Source organism: Scyliorhinus torazame, chromosome 12 (genome assembly GCF_047496885.1).
Source record: "Scyliorhinus torazame isolate Kashiwa2021f chromosome 12, sScyTor2.1, whole genome shotgun sequence".
NCBI lineage: Eukaryota > Metazoa > Chordata > Chondrichthyes > Carcharhiniformes > Scyliorhinidae > Scyliorhinus > Scyliorhinus torazame.
Window position 1 is genome coordinate 138,674,235 of NC_092718.1, and position 23,538 is coordinate 138,697,772.

Sequence of the window (23,538 nt, forward strand, 5' to 3'; positions counted from 1 at the left end):
AGAGAAAAGTCGCAGGTATATGGGAAGGAGATGTAAGACTAACTGGATTGCACATAAAAAGAACCAATGCACCCAACAACCTGTAATTGCTGTACTATTCGGATTCCGTTGGTAGTCAAGGGGGAGATGGAGGTGGATTTGGTTTTTAAACTCATCTCTCCTGTTTGGAAGTGTAGTGGTGTCCTGCACAAGTTTCTCCAAGAAACCAGCTCAACATGCTTTTTGTGATTTTTTTTATTGAACATACGCTTTACAAAAAGATGCCTCGAAACATCTGCGATGAGCGGGTATAACCCTCACTAAGAAAAACATTTTACATGTATGTTCCAGCTATACCGTATTCCAATGGATATACAGAAGTGTTAGCTATACACACACATTTACAAGGAAAAAAATGATTCTCCTGAAATCAACCAATCAAACTAAAGATAAGGGGACAGGTGGCGGGCAGGGGAACCCCTCAACGTTTATGGCCATTTTCAAGATGGTTGAAGGCAATTTCCTTAGCAGGGATGTAGTTGGTACCTGATACTAAAGGGCTATAGGGCCAGAGTAGTGGACAATGGCAGACAAACCACTGCCACTAATCGGCCATGGACAGGTCCCACATGCATGCAAGGTTGCACATAAAAATGGTGTCAAAGAGAGCTGGGTCTCTCAGCCAGCTGAACAGGAGGAATGGAGAACCTTTGGGCCTCCTGTTCTGTTTTTATTGACTGACTCGCCCCATGCGTCTCTAACATGCTACATAAATAGCTGCCTCAAACATCTCTTTATTCACAGCAAGCACCCATGGTCGCTTCTTTTTTTGCACATTGCTTGCTGACTTTCTTCTCAACCCTTACACTTCCCCCCCCCAAAAAAAATTCAAAGCATGAGTCATTCTCCTTTGAGAAGCCTTCTTTCCTAAACCTTCTGAAAAGGTAGTTGTAGTACAATTTTTTTTTTTTTAAAAACACCCCGATATCCTAATTTCATTAAAACCTTTTGCTCCCACCCAACTTTGTGAAACTATTTTTTAGCTGCAAGGTTGAATGGAGAACGCCTCCACCATTTTATGAACAGGTAGAGGAAGGAGGCACATGTCTCCATCACATTACCAAATTGGCAGGTGGTCCAATCCAGCGCATTTTCTTATCGTTATCAAGCTGAGGCAACTCATCATTTACCTGGGCAAAACTTGGGTGTCACAGCACCAAAACGAAGCCAGCAGTTAGACATTGAAAAGGCCAAGCCCATGTTCTGGTGGTAGGACTCTTGCCAGGTCTCTCCATTTCAGGCAAGATCATAAAGAGCAGTTTCCAGTTTCTTTGTGAAGTCTGTGCCTCTCTGTTGAGTAGATGCTCAATGGTACAGGTTGGCAAAGCTCTTCAGCCAAGCCTATAGAACATCAAGATCCTAACAGGTCAGCCTAGTACCTTCCCCACCACTCCTTGAACGAGAATTCAGTTTGGTGGGCATTTTACAAAGAAGTCCAATTTCCATCTGTCCCTCTAGGATGGTAGTTTCTCTCCCAACTGCAGGATGTACTTCTTATTTAGCTGATGACAGAATCATACTCAACTGGACTCTCCAGTTTAAAAAAATATTTAATTGCCTTCAAAAAGCATCACTGTCATTCACCATGAGTTGACATTTACAGGCATGGTCCAGAGAGCACAAGTGCACTGGCAAGACACATACAGCCATAAGAGTGTAAAGAGGCAGAATAGAAACTGTGGAAGGAGAGGAGTGGTCACGAGACAGTTAGATGAGGTGTTAATGGATCGTAAATATAGGATCATTGCACTCCTAACCCCTTTAAATCAAAACCTAATAATTGCAGCACCAATGTCAGTACTACAGACAATGAGGATTGAAAGCTGGTTTAATATTGCACAAAATCCAATTTTAGAATCCCCATTCTATCTCTCGGAGGTCTGATGATTAAAAGGCACGGAACAACATAACTCAATGTCCTACGGTTTTGATATTTTCTAAAATCAACTCATTTTGGTTAAGCCAAGTTCAGGGTTCATAAATTCCCATTTACCAGCATTATCCAAATGATTTCTGTTGAAGGGAAGAGTGGAAGGACTGAAAAAAATAAAGTGGACATAATAAAGTTTTACCCATCAGAAGTGGAAACAAATGCCAAATGGCATGAAAGCTGGAGTGCCAACAAAATCATCCTGAGTTGATGCCTGCGGCTTTCAATTTACCCGATGTGGTGTTAGACCCATGAATCATAAAATAAAAAAAGAACAGGAATTGCTGACCATCTCTGGGGAAACATCAAACCTACTTTCGTACCGTGCACAGCCTAACATTCAGCAAATTATGGCCCGTGTGATTAGGAGTTACTTTGAGATGTTCTTGCGGCTGATCAGCTGGCTTCATGCTCTTGGCATCCACAATTACGACCAGAGAGCTGCTTTAGTCATAGGTCTTCACGCACCAGAGGTACAGCCAGCCTTGTGTACTCACTCTAAGCTGCAGGAGTGTATAGAAGAAAAAAAACTTTGAATGGAGTTTAATCAGAAAGGCCAGTCCTAGATCAAACTCTACACTTCCTACACATTTGTAGAAAACATTGTTGCATAAACCACACAGAGGTCACTTTTACAAAGGACTGCCAATGCTGATCGAGTGTTTGCATTCGCACTGATACCAGAACTATAGGGAAGGAATGGACTGAATAAAAGTGTAATAATGGGCTAATTACTTCTCTTTATTTTACTTCATGTAAAGAAGTTAATTAGCTTAACAGTTAATATAGTCAATTATTTCAGTTCCAGCCACATCTCATGGAGAAATATTCTGCAGCAGGACCCTTCGGCCCTTTTCATAATCATCCTCGTCTACATTGACGAGCAGTTGGATTGCCTCTTGCCCCACAGCTTGTTTCAGCGAGTCTGTTATAAATACACCTTTCAGCGCCTCCAACAGTGAACCATTGATGTAATCGTTCCAGAAGGCATCCAGGTAGGAGAGCTCGGAGAATTTAATGTCACAGATGATGGATCCCAAGTCCCGACTTTTCAGGATGGTATTCGCCTGCCCAAAGAGGTCAAAACAGCGATCCAGCGGGTCCTGTTTCACAGAGACTACGTTCCCTCGGAGCACGGTATTCTGATCAGAATATACAGCTCGCACGCGTAGCCTTATGTCTGCATTAGGAAAGAAAACACCAAAAGTTCTGTATTAGCATTCCAGCAGCAAACAGTTTACTTTTCACTAACTGTTAAACGAACATGTATGCTGAAAGGACCCAATCATCAGGAACCCTTTGCCTTCAGCAACTGAAATGGGCAACTCCTGCCATAAGTGGAAGGGATATGAAGGGGGTGAGAATGGGAACAGCCACTCAGAAGGAAAGCGAGGTCTAGATTCTCTCAATGTCACGTTCCAACCAGTTCTTTAAATACTGGACATGCAGTTCCTGGTAACTGTATCCTTTCAACTGAGATTCACAAAATTGATGCCAACCATACCCACCCCCACCCACAAAAGTAAATCAGATTGTCATGCAATAAGCAGAGCCAGCTTATTTACACTAACACCCTTCCAATGCCTAGAACAAACCTGCTGTTAAACACCAAAACACAAGGTTCCAGCTAGTGTGGTAGAATTGATTGAGCCTGGTCTGATTCTCGCAGAATTAGGAAGTCTCTTCATTTTAAAGAGTTGACATTAGAAGTCAACAGGATTGCAGGTGGTCTCGATAATTCTTGCAATAAGGAATATTTCTAATATTACAATATTTAAACACTATTTGGCTGGGGTACTTTTACGTCGAGTTACAGAGCACACACCTGTGGGCAACCTCAGTCAGTTCAATTAACAAGGTCAACTAATATACTTACAAACAAGAAAGTCACGAGGATTGCTATTGGCATCAGTGTCAGCTCACTTTGATTTTAACTAACAGCACAGGCTTTGGATCAGAATGAGCCATGACTTGCATTTACAGTTGTGTTCCAGTTGATGGCACAAATACCCCACAGGAAGGCGGATGGGTGCTGTTGAGGAATGAGGATTGAGAGGCATACAGAGAGCATGAATGACAAACAGTGCGACAGGATGAGACAGGCAGAGGGAGATGGAGAGAGTGAAAGAGACAAAGATAGAGAAATGCAATTTCTCCCAGGGTTCAATTACTTTTGAAACAGATAAAGGATGCTGTCTCTTTCAAGTGAACCAAAGATTGTCATTCCTTTGGGTACAGCTAAATACACATACATGAAAGCTGCTCCCTCGAGTGCTGATGTCACAGGAACATGCTGTGGCTGAACCAGTACCACAAGGACTCCCGCAAGTTTAAACAAAGTCACTAACAAAGAGGAAACACCGTTTTCCATTGCCAACAAGTGTAGTCAGTTTGTGTCATGTCGCTTTAGTTACAATGCCTGACATGCGATGTCAACGCGGTCATGTCAATGTGCAACAGAGTTGCTGAGCATAGTTTGGAAGTTAGACAAGGAGGACAATTTGAGAATTGGAGGCCACAAGCACACTTCTTCCTTCTGCGAAAGGTTTTTAAGTTGTTCATTCTCACACTGGCTAGTCTGTACTGTAAATGCAAGTCAACAGCTGGATATATAGCCAGCACTTCAATTGCCTGACCTCCCATGGACTATGTTGTTTGTTATGAGCAGGGAACGAAAGTGGGATCCAACGTTGGGGTAAAGTACTTTCATCTAGAAATGGGATTGTGCCTAGATTGGCTACACTTTAATTTTTCCTGCTGTTTAATCCAAGGAAACACAACACAGAAGCTCCAACATAGAGAGCATATTAAAGTTTCAGAATAGTTCAGCATTTTAAACTATATGAAAGCCATTGGAACCAATACTTTCTGGAACCTATACTGTAACTTTGGTAAAATCAAAGTTTGCTTTAATGCTGGATCAGTTGCAATGAGCTTCCTCCCATAGGCTTAGATGAATTATATGGAATGTGGAACACCCACTTGCATTTTCTATGTCAGATTGAAGTTTTATAAAAAGCGTGCAGAATCACTTCACATCAGATCAACCCAGAGACTGCTGCATAGTCTCGACAAAATGGTCCTAAACTTTGGGGATACAGAATAGAGAAAAGGGAGGAGGAAAGAATTCTGTAGCTGAGAGAAACTGTGCCTTTATTGTGGTTTTAGATTTCAGTAAATTAGAAACCCTCTTTTCAAATACCTGTACAATATTCAACTTTGACGGACAGAAGTCACTAAAGCTTGTGCCAGGATTTCTCTTTGTTTCACAAAGCATTTTGCACTATTTTTTGCTGTTGCTAACTACAACTGAAATAACAGCCAAATATTGGGTGTAGTTTGTTGCTATGTTCTAGTACCAATACTTTGAGCCACAGTTGAACACACTGAGGCGCCCGTTTCTCTCACTCTCTTTTCTTTTAACAGTGAAGAACAAGACGAGCAAGTCAGTTAATACCATCTAGTGAAGAAATGCAGGTGATTAAAGGATTTTACATACGCTGAGCACCATCATGAATTTTCTTTACATCACTTTCCCCTCATGGACGGACACCTGTGGAAGCAGCAACTTGTATAAACACATCTCTGACCCCCTCCCATCAAGGAGAAAGCGGATTCAGCACAGTGACATTTACCACAAAAAATTTACTATTGACATGTCGTGTAACAAATCAACAAGATAGGAGTGGTCTCCATTTATACAGCAGATTCAGTTTGACATTTTAATGAACAATATCTGGTTAATATGAAAGGGGATTCCAGTACCCAGCTCTGGACAGTCGAGGTACATCGCTGCCTTGTAAAATTTCATGGCCTGCCGGTGTCTGGGAGTTATACTAACCCCCTCCAATCATCAGTAATAAATAGATCCAGAATTGCAATAGAACGCTTTGAGTGAACACTTCAGTGCCGCAATTTGATGGGAACTGTTTTACATGAAGGATAAGGACACAGCGTAACGATCAGTTTTATTTTTAAAAAGTTGCTCTTAAAAATAAAATATGAACACACATCCCAATATAGTAGCCATTACAGAGAGCAGCCAAGGGAATGGGAGACAGATAGGACCCTGAATGTAAATATAGGTGGGTACTTAAAGTAGCGCCAGGGCTTGGGCACCCTGCTGAAAGCAGCACAGGTTTAAAAAAAAAAAAGAGTGGAATCTCTAAACAAAGAACACAGTCACGCAAAAAGATTAACATATTGATTGATATAAGCTCAGTAAACATCACTGGTCAGGAATTCCCCAGCACCATTGACAGCATTACACTTTTAAGACTTTGCTTCAGTTGGTTAACTTGTTTTCAGTTCAGTAATTGAAAGTTAATTGCCAGAAACAAAGCTGTGAGCTTTACAGGCATCCACATACAAATACGTAGGTAGTTCAGAGATTCCACTCAGTACTCATCTCTGCCAATAGTTAACACGTGCAGGAACCAGAGTTTTCCATACAAATTGGATTCACAAAGCTTTGTAAAGAGCATGGCACATGAACTAAAAGCAGAGGTGCTAGTCTTACAATAGAACATTCGTGGGTGGTGTAAAATTCAATTTCTGTAGTTAGGGACCGAGGGTGGGGAAAGTTTCACTCTCTTTTGGGAAAAGTAAAAAATTAATTTGAGCTGCATAAACATTATTTTCCGAAATTACCGGCAGCAATGTAGGTTCGGCACTTCATGTACACAATAGACATCAGGATAGAGTAGGAAAGAGACGGAGACAAATGCCATGAAGCAAGGCTGAGCCATGTTTGGGCTAGTTATACAGCACATTCAAGGTGCTGGGCTTTGCTTCAGTTCAGTTCCAGAATCCTAGGAATCACACGCACAGCGAGATGCCAGGGGAAGCATCTGTCTGCAGTGCAGCACATCATTCTGGAGTGTTAACTCTTTCCAGCCCACTTCCCAGCAAGGGCACGACACTCGAGAACAGCAAGTACATCAAATGCCTGGAGATCAATATACTGAAGCCTCCTGGGTATGAGAGCCCCAAGCATATGAGGTCCTTTTCAGCTAATGCCCAGAAATTTGACCTCACAACACAAGACATACTTGGACTATTTGGGCTGGACACATTAAATCAAACCTCAGCGGATTATAAAACAGCATTTAAGAGTCATTTCTTTACAAATTCAAGCCTTGCTTTTTGACCTTAAAATAGAAGCAGCTGGTGCAAACAGAACGAGTTGGACACTTCAGAATTTGAACTTACACCCGCTGAGTTACGATTGGGAAGCGGGTACATATCTGGGCAGGAAAGCCTTTGTCTGAATTTTTTTTAATCCAGCATTTCTCCAAAGTATTCGTGTAATCCTGAGATGTACAGCATCATTAATCGGCTGTAACTTTTTAAATCCTGTCACAAGGTTGTTCTCCCTACAGGATGGGAACCATGTGGTAACCGAACAGCACTCAGAATGATGGATCCTTGACACAATCACACTTCGAGACGGACATGCCAGTTGAATTCACTGACAAACACGCTGTTCAGCATTTTCCAACCTTTGGTTATTGTGGGGATAAAGAATAGCCCCAATTCCAGCTCTGAATCTCAAGCGTCATGTGAGAAGATGTGCACCTTAGTCCAAAAGACAACGTAGATACAGGAGAGCAGATTGCTTTGAGAGTGTAACTCCTATGTAAGTTGATTTCCTTGAGGCTGAGGGGACCCCCGTTTGTTTAAATTCCTGCGTTTTGCTGGTTGACAATTAGTCCACCAGCTCTTTCTTTGCGTCTACTTTATCATCTTGCTGCAGAGTGTTAACTGTGAACTGAGAGAGACAGGTTTTGACTTTTAAAACATTTCTGCCACTTGATATATGCTTCATCAACAGAACAGTTACGCGTACACAGCTCAGACTATACAATTGGAAACACAGACAGGCCTCACCTTCACAACACATACCCAGACTAAGCTCAGAGCAAACAGTGGCAGGAACACCAACTGATGTAGCTCCAAGACTCGTGTCGCATGTTGGAGACAATAATGATCACATCACTCGTAGCAGGTAACTAATGCTTTGTGTGCAATTGGCCAGTATGTAAAAAAAAAAAAAAGCTATTCTTCACCTATTCAGCCACTATGGTGCAGCTATTTGTTGAAGTGTGACTGAAACGGTGACAAACACTGGAACCAGTGCTCTTAGTCTAAGGGAATCACATCAGTTCAGTTTGATCAGAGCAGGTGGTATGGGTGCAAAATAGGGAGCTGGCATGAACGATAGCAAATCAAAGGGCAGACAGGGTTTCACCTTCAGGGCTCCAACGGGGGAGAAAAAAAAAACAATTCTAACATGTGGTTTTGGTCCTAAACTACTAACTGGTTCAGTATATGGTACTCCAATCAGAAATGTACAGAAATGCTGATGTCCCAAGTACTAGGAAGAGAGCTTGAAAGGACAATTAGTGTCTTTGCTGTTCTTATGCATGTCGTGTGATAACAAGATGGCTTTCTCACATCCAGATACTTGCATTCTTAATGGTTTGATGGATTTGGCCTTGAAGTCAATTACCCTCCCAACAAAGTGCAGTTTGGAAAGGATTCAGTCATGCTAAGAATCTGATGTAGGGTAACAAGATAACTCGTCATTTCTTGCATCCTTCAAAAACAAGGGACCCAGGACTATTTTCCACCACATACATTGGTTAGGGGCAGAGGAAGGGACAGGGCTTTCCCACCACCCCACAAAGTCTCAAAATTCAACATAAGCATGGAGCTTCAAGTCAACGATGTTCATCTCAAAAGTATCATGACTGCTGCAAACCAACTCCATTTAACCTTGCTAAATTTTAGAGTTAAGCTTTGACCAATTGTTGCATGCAAATTCCTGGATTGCTTGGGTTCTTTGGGAGTTAATCCTTTGGGGTGTTATCTTTTAGTAAAGATGTGAGCTGAAACTAGTTTTGTGTAACAGCAGAAAGCAGGTAGAGCCCAGGCTTCCATTCCCTGGACGGGTAATTCCAGATGTCTACTAACCCGCTCTAAGAGACAGTAGCGGGTGGAAACCAGACTGATTCCGGGCCGACCACACAGCAGCTCCAAACACAACATTTTGCACAGAAATTTGAATTTGTTTTCGTAACCATCTGGATAGCCGCACCCACCCAAAAGAAAGTTTGAAATTCTCCTACATCTATTTAAACAGAAGCGACAGCAGCTTCTCAACCTCTGCCCCACCCCCAACACATTTGGGGGAGTTGTGAAAGTTGTTGAGATGGTTGCTTACGAACTGCTTAGGGCTTTTTATATTGGAAGATAATGCAGGAACTAGGTAACTTAATGTGTTAATCGGAACGCAGATCTGGGGTTGAGCCAGTCGCTGAGACTGTATTGTTCGTTTTTTTATGGACTCGGGAACTTTTAAATTGTCTGTTTGTTATGAAAAGATTGCATATAGTAGATTGAAGGTAGTTAGCAATTCCAATAGCTCCTCTCTTTAGTTTGAAGTAATTCTGGCCTTTCATGGAGACACGGAGGGCACACTTCAGAGTGTGCTTTTAATAACAGGACACGGTGTTCCATCTACAGGGACCAGCCTGGCTGCCACCTTCTATATCTTGGCCACTGAATATTTTAGTCTAACAAGTGTTTGTTCCCCCTCAACAAGTTTAAAGGTTTACCTTCTTTGCTATTCTCGTGTCAGAACATTTCCTTAAAGTCGAATCTTTGTCAGAGACACAGACTCTCTTTTATCACCAACCTTTGAATGGTAACACCTGCAATTAAATGTTTGATCACAAAAATCCTCAAAAAAACAGATCTCGCGACAGAAGCTGAAGTGTTGTTCAAGTATAAAACAAGTTAACTACTTTTCAAAGCATGTACAACTAGTTTGTACTATAATATATTAGAGTAAAACAAGAATCCTTGGACCGCTTTTAAAGAATTAAGGCTTTTTTTGCGATTAATATTTGAAGAAAATCACATACTGCTTTTTTGTCGTTGATGCTGCGCTCGGACCTACCAGAAACTTCTGTTGCCACATCATGAAGGAAGTTGTTGTACAAGAGAGCCAACCTATGTTTTTTTGAAAGAACGTGTGCATAGAGAGACTCTTCTTTAGAACAGATATCTTGCGGATCGCTCAGAGGATAGGATTGCTGTCACGTAGGCAACATGGACACAAACAGGATCAACATATTTCACCAGACTTTTGCAAAGCAATGTTCTGTTCCACAAAATTCCTCATAATTTATTTAACACTCAAGTAATCAAACTCCGAGGAAGGATTTCACCATTGTTCAAGTAGATAGGTAAATTGTCAGGGTGCCTTACCGTAGAGTTACAATCCTCAATTCACCAGCAGTGACAGAGTGCTGTAACACTACAGTTAAACTCAAGATCAATATTCTGCAACAATCCCAGTTCATTCAGAAACATGATATGCTGAAGCTCTTTGGACTGTGTCGATTATTACAATATGCTCACAGACTGGTGAAAATGAGTAATGGAAAGGTTCAAAGGGGCAAGCCTCGCTCACACTGCCATGGAGGTTAAAAGATTTGCAACTTTATAAGTTGTCAGTACAACTTTAAGAATGTAGATCAGATGTGCGCTGTCACCTGAAGTATAAATTTATGATATTATAAGTGCCACGCAGGCTGGTAGATCTGAAATCTGGGGCTGCTCATCACTTCGACAGTCCCACCCTGATGTAGAAAGTGTATATTGGCTCCTTATTTTTTGGTGAGGATAGTGTTACTGGGAAAGAAATGTGGGAGTTGAGAACATATGGATTGGCCACTATTGTGTCACTTCTGAGAACACAAGATATGTTATGATATATAAAAGTTATGATTAGATTTTAGTTCACCCAGGAACAGAATGCAAGAGAATGTTATTCAGAAATTCAACACTCCAGTCATGAAACTGTGTCTTCCAGATTTGCAACGAGCATCCTTTAGCAAATAATCTCACAAAACAGCCTTAATAATGGGCTACAGCAGGTCTACCTGGAAATGCTCCTGAACTAGAAGTGGAAGGGCTTGACATTTCTATTGCTTGGTTCTGAAATGAAATGAAAATCGCTTATTGTCACAAGTAGGCTTCAAATGAAGTTACTGTGAAAAGTCCCTAGTCGCCACATTCTGGCGCCTGTTCGGGGAGGCTGTTACGGGAATTGAACCGTGCTGCTGGCCTGCCTTGGTCTGCTTTCAAAGCCAGCGATTTAGCCCTGTGCTAAACAGCCCAAATGAGGGGAATTAAAGCTGAGCTGGATCCTGAATGATATCCACACAGATACAGTTTCCCACTCTCTAAAACAGACCAGGAACTGGAGGTGGGCCTTCTTTCTCTGCCTGGCTCTGTAGAACAACAGGCATGCATTGGTGCACTTATCCACCTAGGGAAGCTAGTGCAAGGTTTCTTGGCATGCTGATTTTGAACAGAAGAGTGAGTCATGCACCCACCCACCAATGGATGTCAAGATATAGATTAGCTAGATGTAGGTCACATGAGCCAACACCTCAAGTATGAGCATATCACTAAAAAACACCGGATACTTATTTTAAGCAGCATTGGACCGAGAGGATTAGTATGGGATTATTCACACAATACTATCGGAAGACCAGTCTGTGAGCATTTGAGTATGATCGTGACTTGTTGAGTTACCCAGAGGCATGCTGAGACAGTTCAGTTCCAACACTTATTTTTTTTCTTGTGCAGCCTTTAATCCTGCAGTAGTTTAGATTGCAATCTCATACTGTAATGCTTGAAGTGGACGGAGGAACATTATAGTCTGCTTAGGACAAAATAAAACAAACTCCTGTTTCTTCCAAGACGGATACCATGCAAAGTACTGACCAGTGGATTCTATTAACTTGGACAGCCCACATTTTCAAAATGAAAAATAAAAGGTTTTTTATACAAGGCAATTCAGGGCTTCTCTCGGGAACGTTACTACAGGGCAGTGCCATACACACATTGTTTAAATGTCTTACAAGTACAGTTGAAGTACTTAATCCCACTGCCTATCCCATCTCCAAGATGAATTGCCCGGGGATTTATAGCATTGGGAATTTACATAGCTGAGACAAGCTCAGCTGACAAGATCTTAAAAACTTTAAAATTGCCCACAGAGACAAGCTGATTGCTCCATCGTCACTCCTCACTGACCCACGTGAATATTCAGCCCCGCCTGTACACATGGCAATAAAAATGGAATTCCAGTTTCTGTAAATGAATTCAAACTTTGTAATGCATTTCAAACATGAGGCAATGCATCCAGGAGCACAGTGAGGGCTTTCTTCTGCAGAATACCATCTCCACCCGCACCCAATATTTTTTTAAAATCACATCTATTGAAGCCGTGTTATGGAGTGACTGGTTTCTTTGAAGAATACTTGGAATGCCACTGCCCACAGCCAGGTTTATCTGGCACTCGTTTGAAGATAATTCTTATATTAACCAATTCTCTCTCGGAGGGGGTGGATAGGGCAAGGTCCTTTAGTTACTAGTTTTATTCATTTGGTTAATCTGAGTCAACAGGACATGCCTATGCTGATCCTGCTATTTACTTTCCAGTCCTGTTTATGATCATACCCAATCAACCATGATTCTTTCTACCCTCGTATTTCAATTTTAAAGCAACTCAATTTCATTTTGAAAAGATATTTGGGGTTTTTGGACGGCGGCAGCACTCAATGCTCAATTAGTCAACTTGGCTGCTGTGTATTCAATTACCTAGAATAGTGCTTAGCAAAGCCAGCAGCTCCCCATTAGAAACGTTCTTAAAAACTTAGAAACAACGGCAAAACCTAAGAAACTAAAATAAATTCTCGGGGGAAAACACTCACCACAGGTTGCTCGCGGCTGATGGGGAGACTGGTGCTCTCTTTCTTCACGGTTACGGAGCACATGTCCCTTACGCCCCCTCCGCTTACCCGCGCCTCGGCCTCTCCTGCGGCTTGTACTCTGCCGTTTGCGGAGAGACGTACCTGTAAAGAAAACACTGCAATCAGTCCAAACAGAACAGATACAAAGTAAAAGCAGCTATCTGGACCTGTACCTCTGCAAGCTTGTACTGCAGCTATCTAATACTATTTTCCACTGTCAAGTGTTGCAAAGCCAGAGCCATGTAAGCCCATCTTGTCCATGGCAACTCTTTGTAAGAGCTATACACTTGCTGCACTCCATTCCTCTTGCTCCACAGCCAGGCAAATTCGTCCTCAAAATATTTATATATTTCCATCGAAAGTTATTATTCATTCTAACCATTCCCCTTTCAAGCAGAATATTCCAGATTATGATTCTCTGCGTAGTCCCCTGGATCCCTGTCAAATCTCATACTTCAAAATAGCTGGAGAAATTAAAGCGAGTTCCAGAGAGCTGTGGCATACTGAATTTGAATACCAAAAAGGAGAAGTGAACGAATTGTCAAGATCTAGTATGAATAATGAAATGCCTTTTTTAGGATTTGGAAGTAAAAGGGGAAACTGGGTTTATATAGTATATAAGTCTTAACCGCTAGCGTTAAGTTAGTAGGGCCGGCTTAATTTAATTTATATGTACACCACAAGAATTAGGAGGTGCCATTGAGGATTTTAACTTTCCTTTATATTTTTAATGTGAACCTATTTTGCCCAAGACATGATGTCTTACCTGGACAGTTTCTCATCCTATATCCATGCAGTAAAACTGATTCAGGAAACCACTGTGGATGCATTGAAGGAATCACCTCTCTATTTACACAAGTTTTTCGCTAGTGAACATAGTACATAGAACACTACAGGCCTTTTGACCCACAACTTATCCTAATCCAAGATCAACCTAACCTACACCCCTTCAATTTACTGCTGTCCATGTGTCTGTCCAAGAGTCGCTTAAATGTCCCTAATGACTGACTCCACTGGCAGTGCATTCCTCGCACCCACCACTTTGTAAAGACCGACCTCTGACATTTCCCCTATACCTTCCTCCAATCACCTTAAAATTACGTCCCCTCGTCACAGCCATTTCCACCCTGGGGAAAAGTCTCTGGCTATCCACTCTTTCCATGCCTCTTATCACCTTGTACACCTCTTATCAAGTCACCTCTCTTCACTCCAGTGAGAAAAGCCCTAGCTCCCTCAATCTTTCTTCTTAAGACATGCCCTCCAGTCCAGGCAGCATCCTGGTAAATCTCCTCTACACCCTCTCCAAAGCATCCACATCCTATCTATAATGATGCAATGAAGTTACTGTAAAAATCCTCTAGCCGCCACATTACAGCGCCTGTTCGGGTACACAGAGGAAGAATTCAGAATGCCCAATTCACCTAACAAGCATGTCTTTTATAGATTATAGAATGTATAGTGCAGAAGGAGGCCATTCGGCCCATCGAGTCTGCACTGGCCCTTGGAAAGAGAACCCTACTTAAGCTTATCCCCATAACCCCACCTAACCTTTTGGAAACTAAGCATGGCCAATCCACCTAACCCACACACCTTTGGACTGTGGGAGGAAACCCACGCAGACACGGGGAGAACGTGCAAACTCCACGCAGTCAATGACCCAAGGCTGAATTTGGGACATGTGGGAGGAAACCGGAGCATCCGGTAGAAACCAAAGGAGACATAGAATCATAGAATTTACAGTGCAGGAATCGAACCTGGGATCCTGGAACTGTGAAGCAACTGTACTAACCACTGTACTACCGTGCCACCCTTTAAAAAGAGTTATGGGAGAACGTGCAGACTCCACACATAGAGTGACCCAAGCTGGGTCCGTGGTGCTGTGAAGCCACAGTGCTACCGCGCCACCCATTAACCTAGACCCAGAACTTGGCCCATAGCCTTCAATGTTATGACGTGCCAAGTATTCATCCAGTAAATTTTTAAGGGATGGGAGTCAACCCACCTCTACCGCCCTCCCAAGAGTACATTCCAGATAATCACACCCTCTGGGTAAAAACATTTTTCAAATCCCCTCTAAATCTCCTGCCCTTCACCTTGAACTTGCATCCCCTTGTGACTGACCCTTCAACTAAAGGGAACAGCTGCTCCCTATCCACTCTGTCCATGCCCCTCCTAATCTTGCACATCTCGGTCAGGTCACCTCTTAGTCTTTTTGTTCCAATGAAAACAACCCAAGCCTATCCAACCTCTCTTCATAACTTAAATGCTCCATCCCAGGCAACATCCTGGTGAATCTCCTCTGCACCCCCTCCAGTGCAATCACATCCTTGCTATAATGTGGCGACCAAAATTGCACAGTCCTCCAGTTATGGTCTCACCAATGTTCTATACAACTCTAACATTACCCCCATGCTTTTATAATCTCTGCCTCGATTGATAATGGCAAGTGTGCGGAATGCCTTTTTTACCATCCTATTAACTTGCCCTTCCACGCCTTCAGAGATCTATGTGCAAAACGTTTTGGTCCCTTTGTTCCTCAGAACTTCCCAGTGGCATGCCATTCATTGAATACTTACTTGTCAAATTACTCCTTCCAAAGTGCATCGCCTCGAGCGGAGTTTAAATTCCACAAGGTGTCATAGCGGGATTTGAAGCCACACCCCATATCATCAGCCTGGCTCTCTGGATTAATTTTATTCATACATCCTCACCAGCTATGATCTTGTCTTGGCCACCCCCACAGATACTCTTCCCTCCTTGGAGATCAACTCCCCCCCCCCACTCTGGCTGCTCTATCATTGCCAGTTGCTGTTTTATTCACTACCTTCAAGTGTCTTCCAAAAGTTCCTCAAAAACACTTTCAGCTTTCACATCCCACATTTTCTGGTGACTGTGTGTATTTTACATAGAATTTACAGTGCAGGGTCAGAGGTGCAAACTGTCACATACCAGCCACCATGAAAGTGAGGTTTGTTAATAGAACAGGAAGATGAGACTGAATGAAGATTACCAGATTCCCATTCGCTTTGCGTTGAATAAGAACGCTCAGAATTCAAACAGCTTTCCATCTGCTCTCCAGCACTTGGCACGGGACCTCCAGAATGGCACCTCTCAGGAGACACTGGAAGAGCATGGAGAAAGTTAAAAGAGAGCGTTATGATCCTGTTAACTAACCCACTGACAAAGCGTATATAATTTTCATTCTCTACATGGTATTTTTAAGTTAATAGCTGATACAGGATTAACCTTGCAGCTACCAAATACATTTGGTAGCATCATAATGTGTCTGTTGTGCTACAATCAGTGCAGGAAGGAACGCCAGACCAATCCTTTTGGCATCACAGTTCAGAGTGGTGACATCGGGTGAGGCAAACCAATTATTAATTCACATCTATTCTCCGAGAAAGAGGAATATAATGAGAAAATGAAAAATGGAATCAATCGATGAAAATTGTTGCAGCGAATTGCAGCAGTTTTAGATAGAGGATCTGGATCGGCGCAGGCTTGGAGGGCTAAAGGGCCTGTTCCTGTGCTGTAATTTTTCTTTGTTATTTGAATGGTATTTTCCTGTTCGAAGTAAAGTCTGATTAGAGACGGTAAAACAAAGTGGCAGGCCTCCACTGGTTTACTCCCAGCAAGTCAGTAGCATGATTGCAAACAGGGAGGGTTGTGGTATGGAAGTTGGAAACACACGGAAAATGCTTTGTCGAAGACCGCTTCAGACCATGCAGTGACCATTTTGGAATGGATTCCCAAGAGATTTCCTGATCAATTAAAATCTGTTCCCCTCATACTCCAAATAAACCAATAAATCTCAGCATTGAACATAGGAGAGCACAACACGTTCTCTGATTCAGCATGTAGGGTTTTCTGTAATGACCATGAAGCAGACATGATCCAAGTTTAAATTCCTTTGCAACACTGAGGAGTTCCTCAAAAACCCCACTAAATTCCTGAGCTCTGAAATGATCACAACCATCTCCACAACTCCAGCAACTCCCACATCATCTTTATGCCTCTCACACTGTTCTTCACATTCAATTTCTCCTTATCTCCCCCATCAAAGTGCAAGAAATTTATCAGGTGTTCTGCTGATTGCCTCTCTAGAGAAAAGGGCCTGTTCATTCTTTCTGACAAGTTACTACTGAATGGCCGACCGTCTAATTCTAGACTTCCAACCAGGGGAATTCCTAGCCTATCAAGCCCTCTACAAAATTTTCTACATTCCAGTGAGATGGTGTCATTTTTCTAAACTCTGGAGAATCCAGACCTATTCGGGTTGGCCTCTCCTCTTTGAACTGTCTCCTGCACTTCTTCCCTTGGCAAGACCAGAACTGTACACACTTTGGGTGTGGCCTCGATGCCTATATAATTGCAGCAAGACTTTGTTACTCTTGTACTTCAGCTCCTTCTCAATAAAGGCGGTTTCCCCAGTTACTGCCTGTACTTCGACTCAAGTCACAAAGTTAAATTCAAGGACAAAAAACTCCCTCTGCATACCAACATTGACTAGTCTCACCCAGTTTCATTAAAATTCTGCCTTCCTCATCTTCATACCACAAGGTAATTTCACCATTTCCATGCATTTGACTTCCTCTATCACCTTGCTCACTTAGCTAGTCCCTATATCCCTTTGTTCTCCTTACAGCTGACTTCTCCACCTAACTTTGAAACACAGCAAACTTGGATACTATTCACTCTGTCCTCTCATCTAGGTTGTTTATATATATTGTAAATGGCTGAAGCCCACTGATCTTTATAGATCTAGATAGAACTGCCAATCTTATTCTTTTACCAATCCTCAATTCTAGCTAATCTGTTACCCTCGATTGCAAATGTAATTCCTGTAGAACTCATTCTGGAATCCGGAGTGAAACATTCGATAAGAGAACACGTAGAGGCTGTGAATATAGTATTTATTTCTAAAAGGAAGATTGTGCTGAACAAAATAGACAAAGGTATGGTGATATAATTAGACTCTGATTGATAAATGTGCAGCGCGAGAGATTTGTGCGAAGCAGAGCAGATTGAAAAATGGCTACAAAACTGAGGAGATTGTGAAAGTTTCCCATGACTGGCAGGAAGTTGGATGTGGTATCACACCGCTATATGTACTGTCAAGAAACACCAATGATTTGGACTCTTGAATCGGAAGTTGTGGCATTGTTATGTGTAGGTCCCAGCAAATGGGACATGTAGCGAATAATATGTGAAACTGTCAAAAGACCCTAGGGAGAAGTGAGAATTTCTTTGGTGCAATCAATAACAACTTTCAACAGGAAATTGAAACATTCAGGACTCGGATGAGGAGAGATTTTTGGAGAGGGTTGTGAATCTTTGGAATTCTTTACCCCAGAGAGCAGGTAAGCTCAATCATATAAAATCAGTCAATCTTAGTCACAAATATATTTGTGACTGAGATTGACAGATTTTTCGATACCATATGGGGATAGGGTAAGTTGGGGAGACTCACCTTATTAAATGGTGCAGCAGGCTCATGTTTTGTAGTCTACCCCCAGCTTCTACTTCCTGCCTTGTGTTCTAGCAACCCTCAGGCCCGAATCCTTTTTCTAACGAATTCTTAACAGGGAAATTAAGCCTTCTGCTAACCTCAATTTTTGGCAGAATGTTGTCAATTGCAGAACAAAACCAGCATTATATTTTCAGCCATGGTTTGGATTAGAAATCATGTTGCACTAATGGTATGAAGGAGAATAGGAGGAATGCAAATCCGGGAGGGGTGCAGGGCCTGGGGAAATAGAGATGGGGCTCAGGAGACCATAGAGGGATTTCAATCCCTGAAATATAACTCCAAAGCTGGAGACAAAATAACTCTCTGCTCATTGCTGAAAAGGAGGGGCATGTTATCGACAGGCTTACATCTTGCAATGCAAAATTGTCAGATTTCAAAACAATTGGCAAGCCAACTCTGACAGTAGCACGGTAGCATTGTGGATAGCACAATTGCTTCAAAGCTCCAGGGTCACAGGTTCGATTCCGGCTTGGGTCACTGTCTGTGCGGAGTCTGCACATCCTCCCAGTGTGTGCGTGGGTTTCCTCCGGGTGCTCCGGTTTCCTCCCACAGTCCAAAGATGTGCAGGTTAGGTGGATTGGCCATGATAAATTGCCCTTAGTGTCCAAAATTGTCCTTAGTATTGGGTGGGGTTACTGGGTTATGGGGATAGGGTGGAGGTGTTGACCTTGGGTAGGGTGCTCTTTCCAGGAGCCGGTGCAGACTCGATGGGCCGGGTGGCCTCCTTCTGCACTGTAAATTCTATGATAATCTATGACAGACCATGGGGCTGCCATGGAGAAAGCAACAGGGAACTTGCTTTGTATTTGTGATTTATATTTCACCTGAGGCACCAGTATACTCACCATCCCATCACCCCCCCGTGTTCACAACCAACAGTATATTGCCATGATTCTATTAGTGTTGTGTATTTCCACATTGGTATCACATGTTAATTGTGTGGAAACTGATCAACAATGTTATTTGGACAATATCTAGAGGTTCTCCTACTAGCTGAGTGAGCGCCTCAAAACATTCAACATAGGAATTAGGAGCAAAAGTAGGCAATTCAGCCCGCCATTCAATCAGATCATGGATGATTTCTTAATGGTCTCAAAGCCACCTCCTTACCTGCCCCCATAGGAGACATGAATGTTCAGTTAGGGCGCTCGAGAGTTAAAAGTTAGCTAGGAAGGACCTAAAGAGAGAGCTAAGAAGAGCCAGGAGGGGACATAGAACGATACAGCGCAGTACAGGCCCTTCGGCCCACGATGTTGCACCAAAACAAAAGCCATCTAACCTACACTATGCCATTATCATCCATATGTTTATCCAATAAACTTTTAAATGCCCTCAATGTTGGCGAGTTCACTACTGTTGCAGGTAGGGCATTCCACGGCCTCACTACTCTTTGCGTAAAGAACCTACCTCTGACCTCTGTCCTATATCTATTACCCCTCAGTTTAAAGCTATGTCCCCTCGTGCCAGCCATTTCCATCCGCGGGAGAAGGCTCTCACTGTCCACCCTATCTAACCCCCTGATCATTTTGTATGCCTCTATTAAGTCTCCTCTTAACCTTCTTCTCTCCAACGAAAACAACCTCAAGTCCATCAGCCTTTCCTCATAAGATTTTCCCTCCAGACCAGGCAACATCCTGGTAAATCTCCTCTGCACCCGCTCCAAAGCCTCCACGTCATTCCTATAATGCGGTGACCAGAACTGTACGCAATACTCCAAATGCGGCCGTACCAGAGTTTTGTACAGCTGCAACATGACCTCCTGACTCCGGAACTCAATCCCTCTACCAATAAAGGCCAACACTCCATAGGCCTTCTTCACAACCCTATCAACCTGGGTGGCAACTTTCAGGGATCTATGTACATGGACGCCTAGATCCCTCTGCTCATCCACACTTCCAAGAACTTTACCATTAGCCAAATATTCCGCATTCCTGTTATTCCTTCCAAAGTGAATCACCTCACACTTCTCTACATTAAACTCCATTTGCCACCTCTCATGAAAAGTCTTTGGCAGGTGGGATCAAGGATAACCCTAAAGCTTTCTATAGATGTGTCGGGAATAAAAGAATGATTAGGGGAACAGTAGTTCCAGTCAAGGACAGTAGTGGGAAGTTGTGCGTGGAGTCCGAGGAGATAGGAGAGGTGCTAAATGAATATTTTTCGTCAGTATTCACACAGGAAAAAGACAATGTTGTCGAGGAGAATACTGAGATTCAGGCTATTAGACTAGAAGGGCTTGAGGTTCATAAGGAGGTGTTGTTAGCAATTCTGGAAAGTGTGAAAATAGATAAGTCCCCTGGGCCGGATGGGATTTATCTAGGATTCTCTGGGAAACTAGAGGGGAGATTGCTGAGCCTTTGGGTTTGATCTTTATGTCTTCATTGTCTACAGGAATAGTGCCAGAAGACTGGAGGATAGCAAATGTTGTCCCTTGTTCAAGAAGGGGAGTACAGACAATCCTCGGTAACAATAGACCAGCGAGCCTTACTTCTGTTGTGTGCAAAGTCTTGGAAAGGTTTAGAAGAGATAGGATGTATACTCATATGGAAAGGAATAATTTGATTAGAGATAGTCAACACGGTTTTGTGAAGGGTAGGTCATGCCTCACAAACCTTAGGAGTTCTTTGAGAAGGTGACCAAACAGGTGGATGAGGGTAAAGCAGTTGATGTGGTGTATATGGAGGCATGGGATTCAGGGTGATTTAGCAGTTTGGATCAGAAATTGGCTAGCTGGAAGAAGACAAAGGGTGGTGGTTGATGGGAAATGTTCAGACTGGAGTCCAGTTACTAGTGGTGTACCACAAGGATCTGTTTTGGGGCCACTGCTGTTTGTCATTTTTATAAATGACCTGGAGGAGGGCGTAGAAGGATGGGTGAGTAAATTTGCAGATGACACTAAAGTCGGTGGAGTTGTGGATAGTGCGGAAGGATGTTACAAGTTACAGAGGGACATAGATAAGCTGCAGCGCTGGGCTGAGAGGTGGCAAATGGAGTTTAATGCAGAAAAGTGCGAGGTGATTCAGTTTGGAAGGAATAACAGGAAGACAGAGTACTGGGCTAATGGTAAGATTCTTGGTAGCGTGGATGAGCAGAGATCTCGGTGACCATGTACATAGATCCCTGAAAGTTGCCACCCGGGTTGAGAGGGTTGTTAAGGCGTACGGTGTGTTAGCTTTTATTGGTAGAGGGATTGAGTTTCGGAGCCATGAGGTCATATTGCAGCTGTACAAAACTCTGGTGCGGCCGCATTTGGAGTATTGCGTGCAATTCTGGTCGCTGTATTATAGGAAGGATGTGGAAGCATTGGAAAGGGTGCAGAGGAGATTTACCAGAATGTTGCCTGGTATGGAGGAAAGATCTTATGAGGGAAGGCTGAGGGACTTGAGGCCGTTTTCGTTAGAGAGAAGAACGTTAAGAGGTGACTTAATTGAAGCATACAAGATGATCAGGGATTAGATAGGGTGGACAGTGAGAGCGTTTTTCCTCAGATGGTGATGTCTAGCACAGCCTGGTATGGAGAGGACACAGCTTTAAGTTGAGGGGAGAGAAATATAGGACAGATGTCAGAGGTAGGTTCTTTACTCAGAGAGTAGTAAGGGCATGGAATGAATGCCCTGCCTGCAACAGTAGTGGACTCGCCAACACTAAGGGCATTCAAATGGTCATAGGATAGACATATGGACGATAAGGGAATAGTGTAGATGGGCTTTAGAGTGGTTTCACAGGTCGGCTCTAATGGCCTGTACTGCGCTGTAATGTTCTGTGTTCTATATCCCTTAAACCCATTTTTGAATCAATCAGAAATATATCTCCTCTTGAAACCATTTAATGATTCGGACTCCACTGCACTATGGGGCAGTTAGTTCCATAAATTCACCACCCTCATCTCCGCTTTAAATCTACTGCCTATTAACCTATATCTGCAACCTCTTTGTTCTAAATTGCTTTACATTTACTTTATCAATCCCTTTTAGTATTTTATACACCTCGATCAGATCTCCTCCCATCCTTCTAAACTCCAGAGGGCATCATACTTCTAAACTCGGACTGAGGGTGGGGGAGACGGGAGGGACTGAGGGTGGGGGAGACGGGAGGGACTGAGGGTGGGGGAGACGGGAGGGACTGAGGGTGGGGGAGACGGGAGGGACTGAGGGTGGGGGAGACGGGAGGGACTGAGGGTGGGGGAGACGGGAGGGACTGAGGGTGGGGGAGACGGGAGGGACTGAGGGTGGGGGAGACGGGAGGGACTGAGGGTGGGGGAGGCGGGAGGGACTGAGGGTGGGGGAGGCGGGAGGGACTGAGGGTGGGGGAGGCGGGAGGGACTGAGGGTGGGGGAGGCGGGAGGGACTGAGGGTGGGGGAGGCGGGAGGGACTGAGGGTGGGGGAGGCGGGAGGGACTGAGGGTGGGGGAGGCGGGAGGGACTGAGGGTGGGGGAGGCGGGAGGGACTGAGGGTGGGGGAGGCGGGAGGGACTGAGGGTGGGGGAGGCGGGAGGGACTGAGGGTGGGGGAGGCGGGAGGGACTGAGGGTGGGGGAGGCGGGGGGGACTGAGGGTGGGGGAGGCGGGGGGGACTGAGGGTGGGGGAGACGGGGGGGACTGAGGGTGGGGGAGACGGGGGGGACTGAGGGTGGGGGAGACGGGGGGGACTGAGGGTGGGGGAGACGGGGGGGACTGAGGGTGGGGGAGACGGGGGGGACTGAGGGTGGGGGAGACGGGGGGGACTGAGGGTGGGGGAGACGGGAGGGACTGAGGGTGGGGGAGACGGGAGGGACTGAGGGTGGGGGAGACGGGAGGGACTGAGGGTGGGGGAGACGGGAGGGACTGAGGGTGGGGGAGACGGGAGGGACTGAGGGTGGGGGAGACGGGAGGGACTGAGGGTGGGGGAGACGGGAGGGACTGAGGGTGGGGGAGACGGGAGGGACTGAGGGTGGGGGAGACGGGAGGGACTGAGGGTGGGGGAGACGGGAGGGACTGAGGGTGGGGGAGACGGGAGGGACTGAGGGTGGGGGAGACGGGAGGGACTGAGGGTGGGGGAGACGGGAGGGACTGAGGGTGGGGGAGACGGGAGGGACTGAGGGTGGGGGAGACGGGAGGGACTGAGGGTGGGGGAGACGGGAGGGACTGAGGGTGGGGGAGACGGGAGGGACTGAGGGTGGGGGAGACGGGAGGGACTGAGGGTGGGGGAGACGGGAGGGACTGAGGG

General features: G+C 44.3%; 1 protein-coding gene and 1 long non-coding RNA gene across 2 annotated transcripts in view; both read right to left on the minus strand.

Annotated features, from left to right (window-relative positions):
• Window positions 1-216: 216 nt before the first annotated feature.
• LOC140387106 (DNA-binding death effector domain-containing protein 2-like) overlaps window positions 217-23,538 on the minus strand; it is a 31,777-nt gene continuing 8,455 nt past the window's right edge. Inside the window, exons 2-5 of the mRNA XM_072470116.1 lie at window positions 16,596-16,671; window positions 15,812-15,922; window positions 12,763-12,903; window positions 217-3,149 (exon numbers count right to left, since the gene is read on the minus strand). Of these exons, the coding sequence (XP_072326217.1) occupies window positions 2,785-3,149; window positions 12,763-12,903; window positions 15,812-15,922; window positions 16,596-16,671 (693 nt within the window). The 3' untranslated portion in view covers window positions 217-2,784. The remainder of the gene's footprint in view (window positions 3,150-12,762; window positions 12,904-15,811; window positions 15,923-16,595; window positions 16,672-23,538) is intronic.
• On the minus strand, window positions 5,595-12,756 carry LOC140386617 (uncharacterized). Its single transcript, XR_011933639.1, has 2 exons — window positions 9,589-12,756; window positions 5,595-7,739 (listed from the first exon to the last, which is right to left on the minus strand). It is a non-coding gene; the product is annotated as an uncharacterized lncRNA (long non-coding RNA).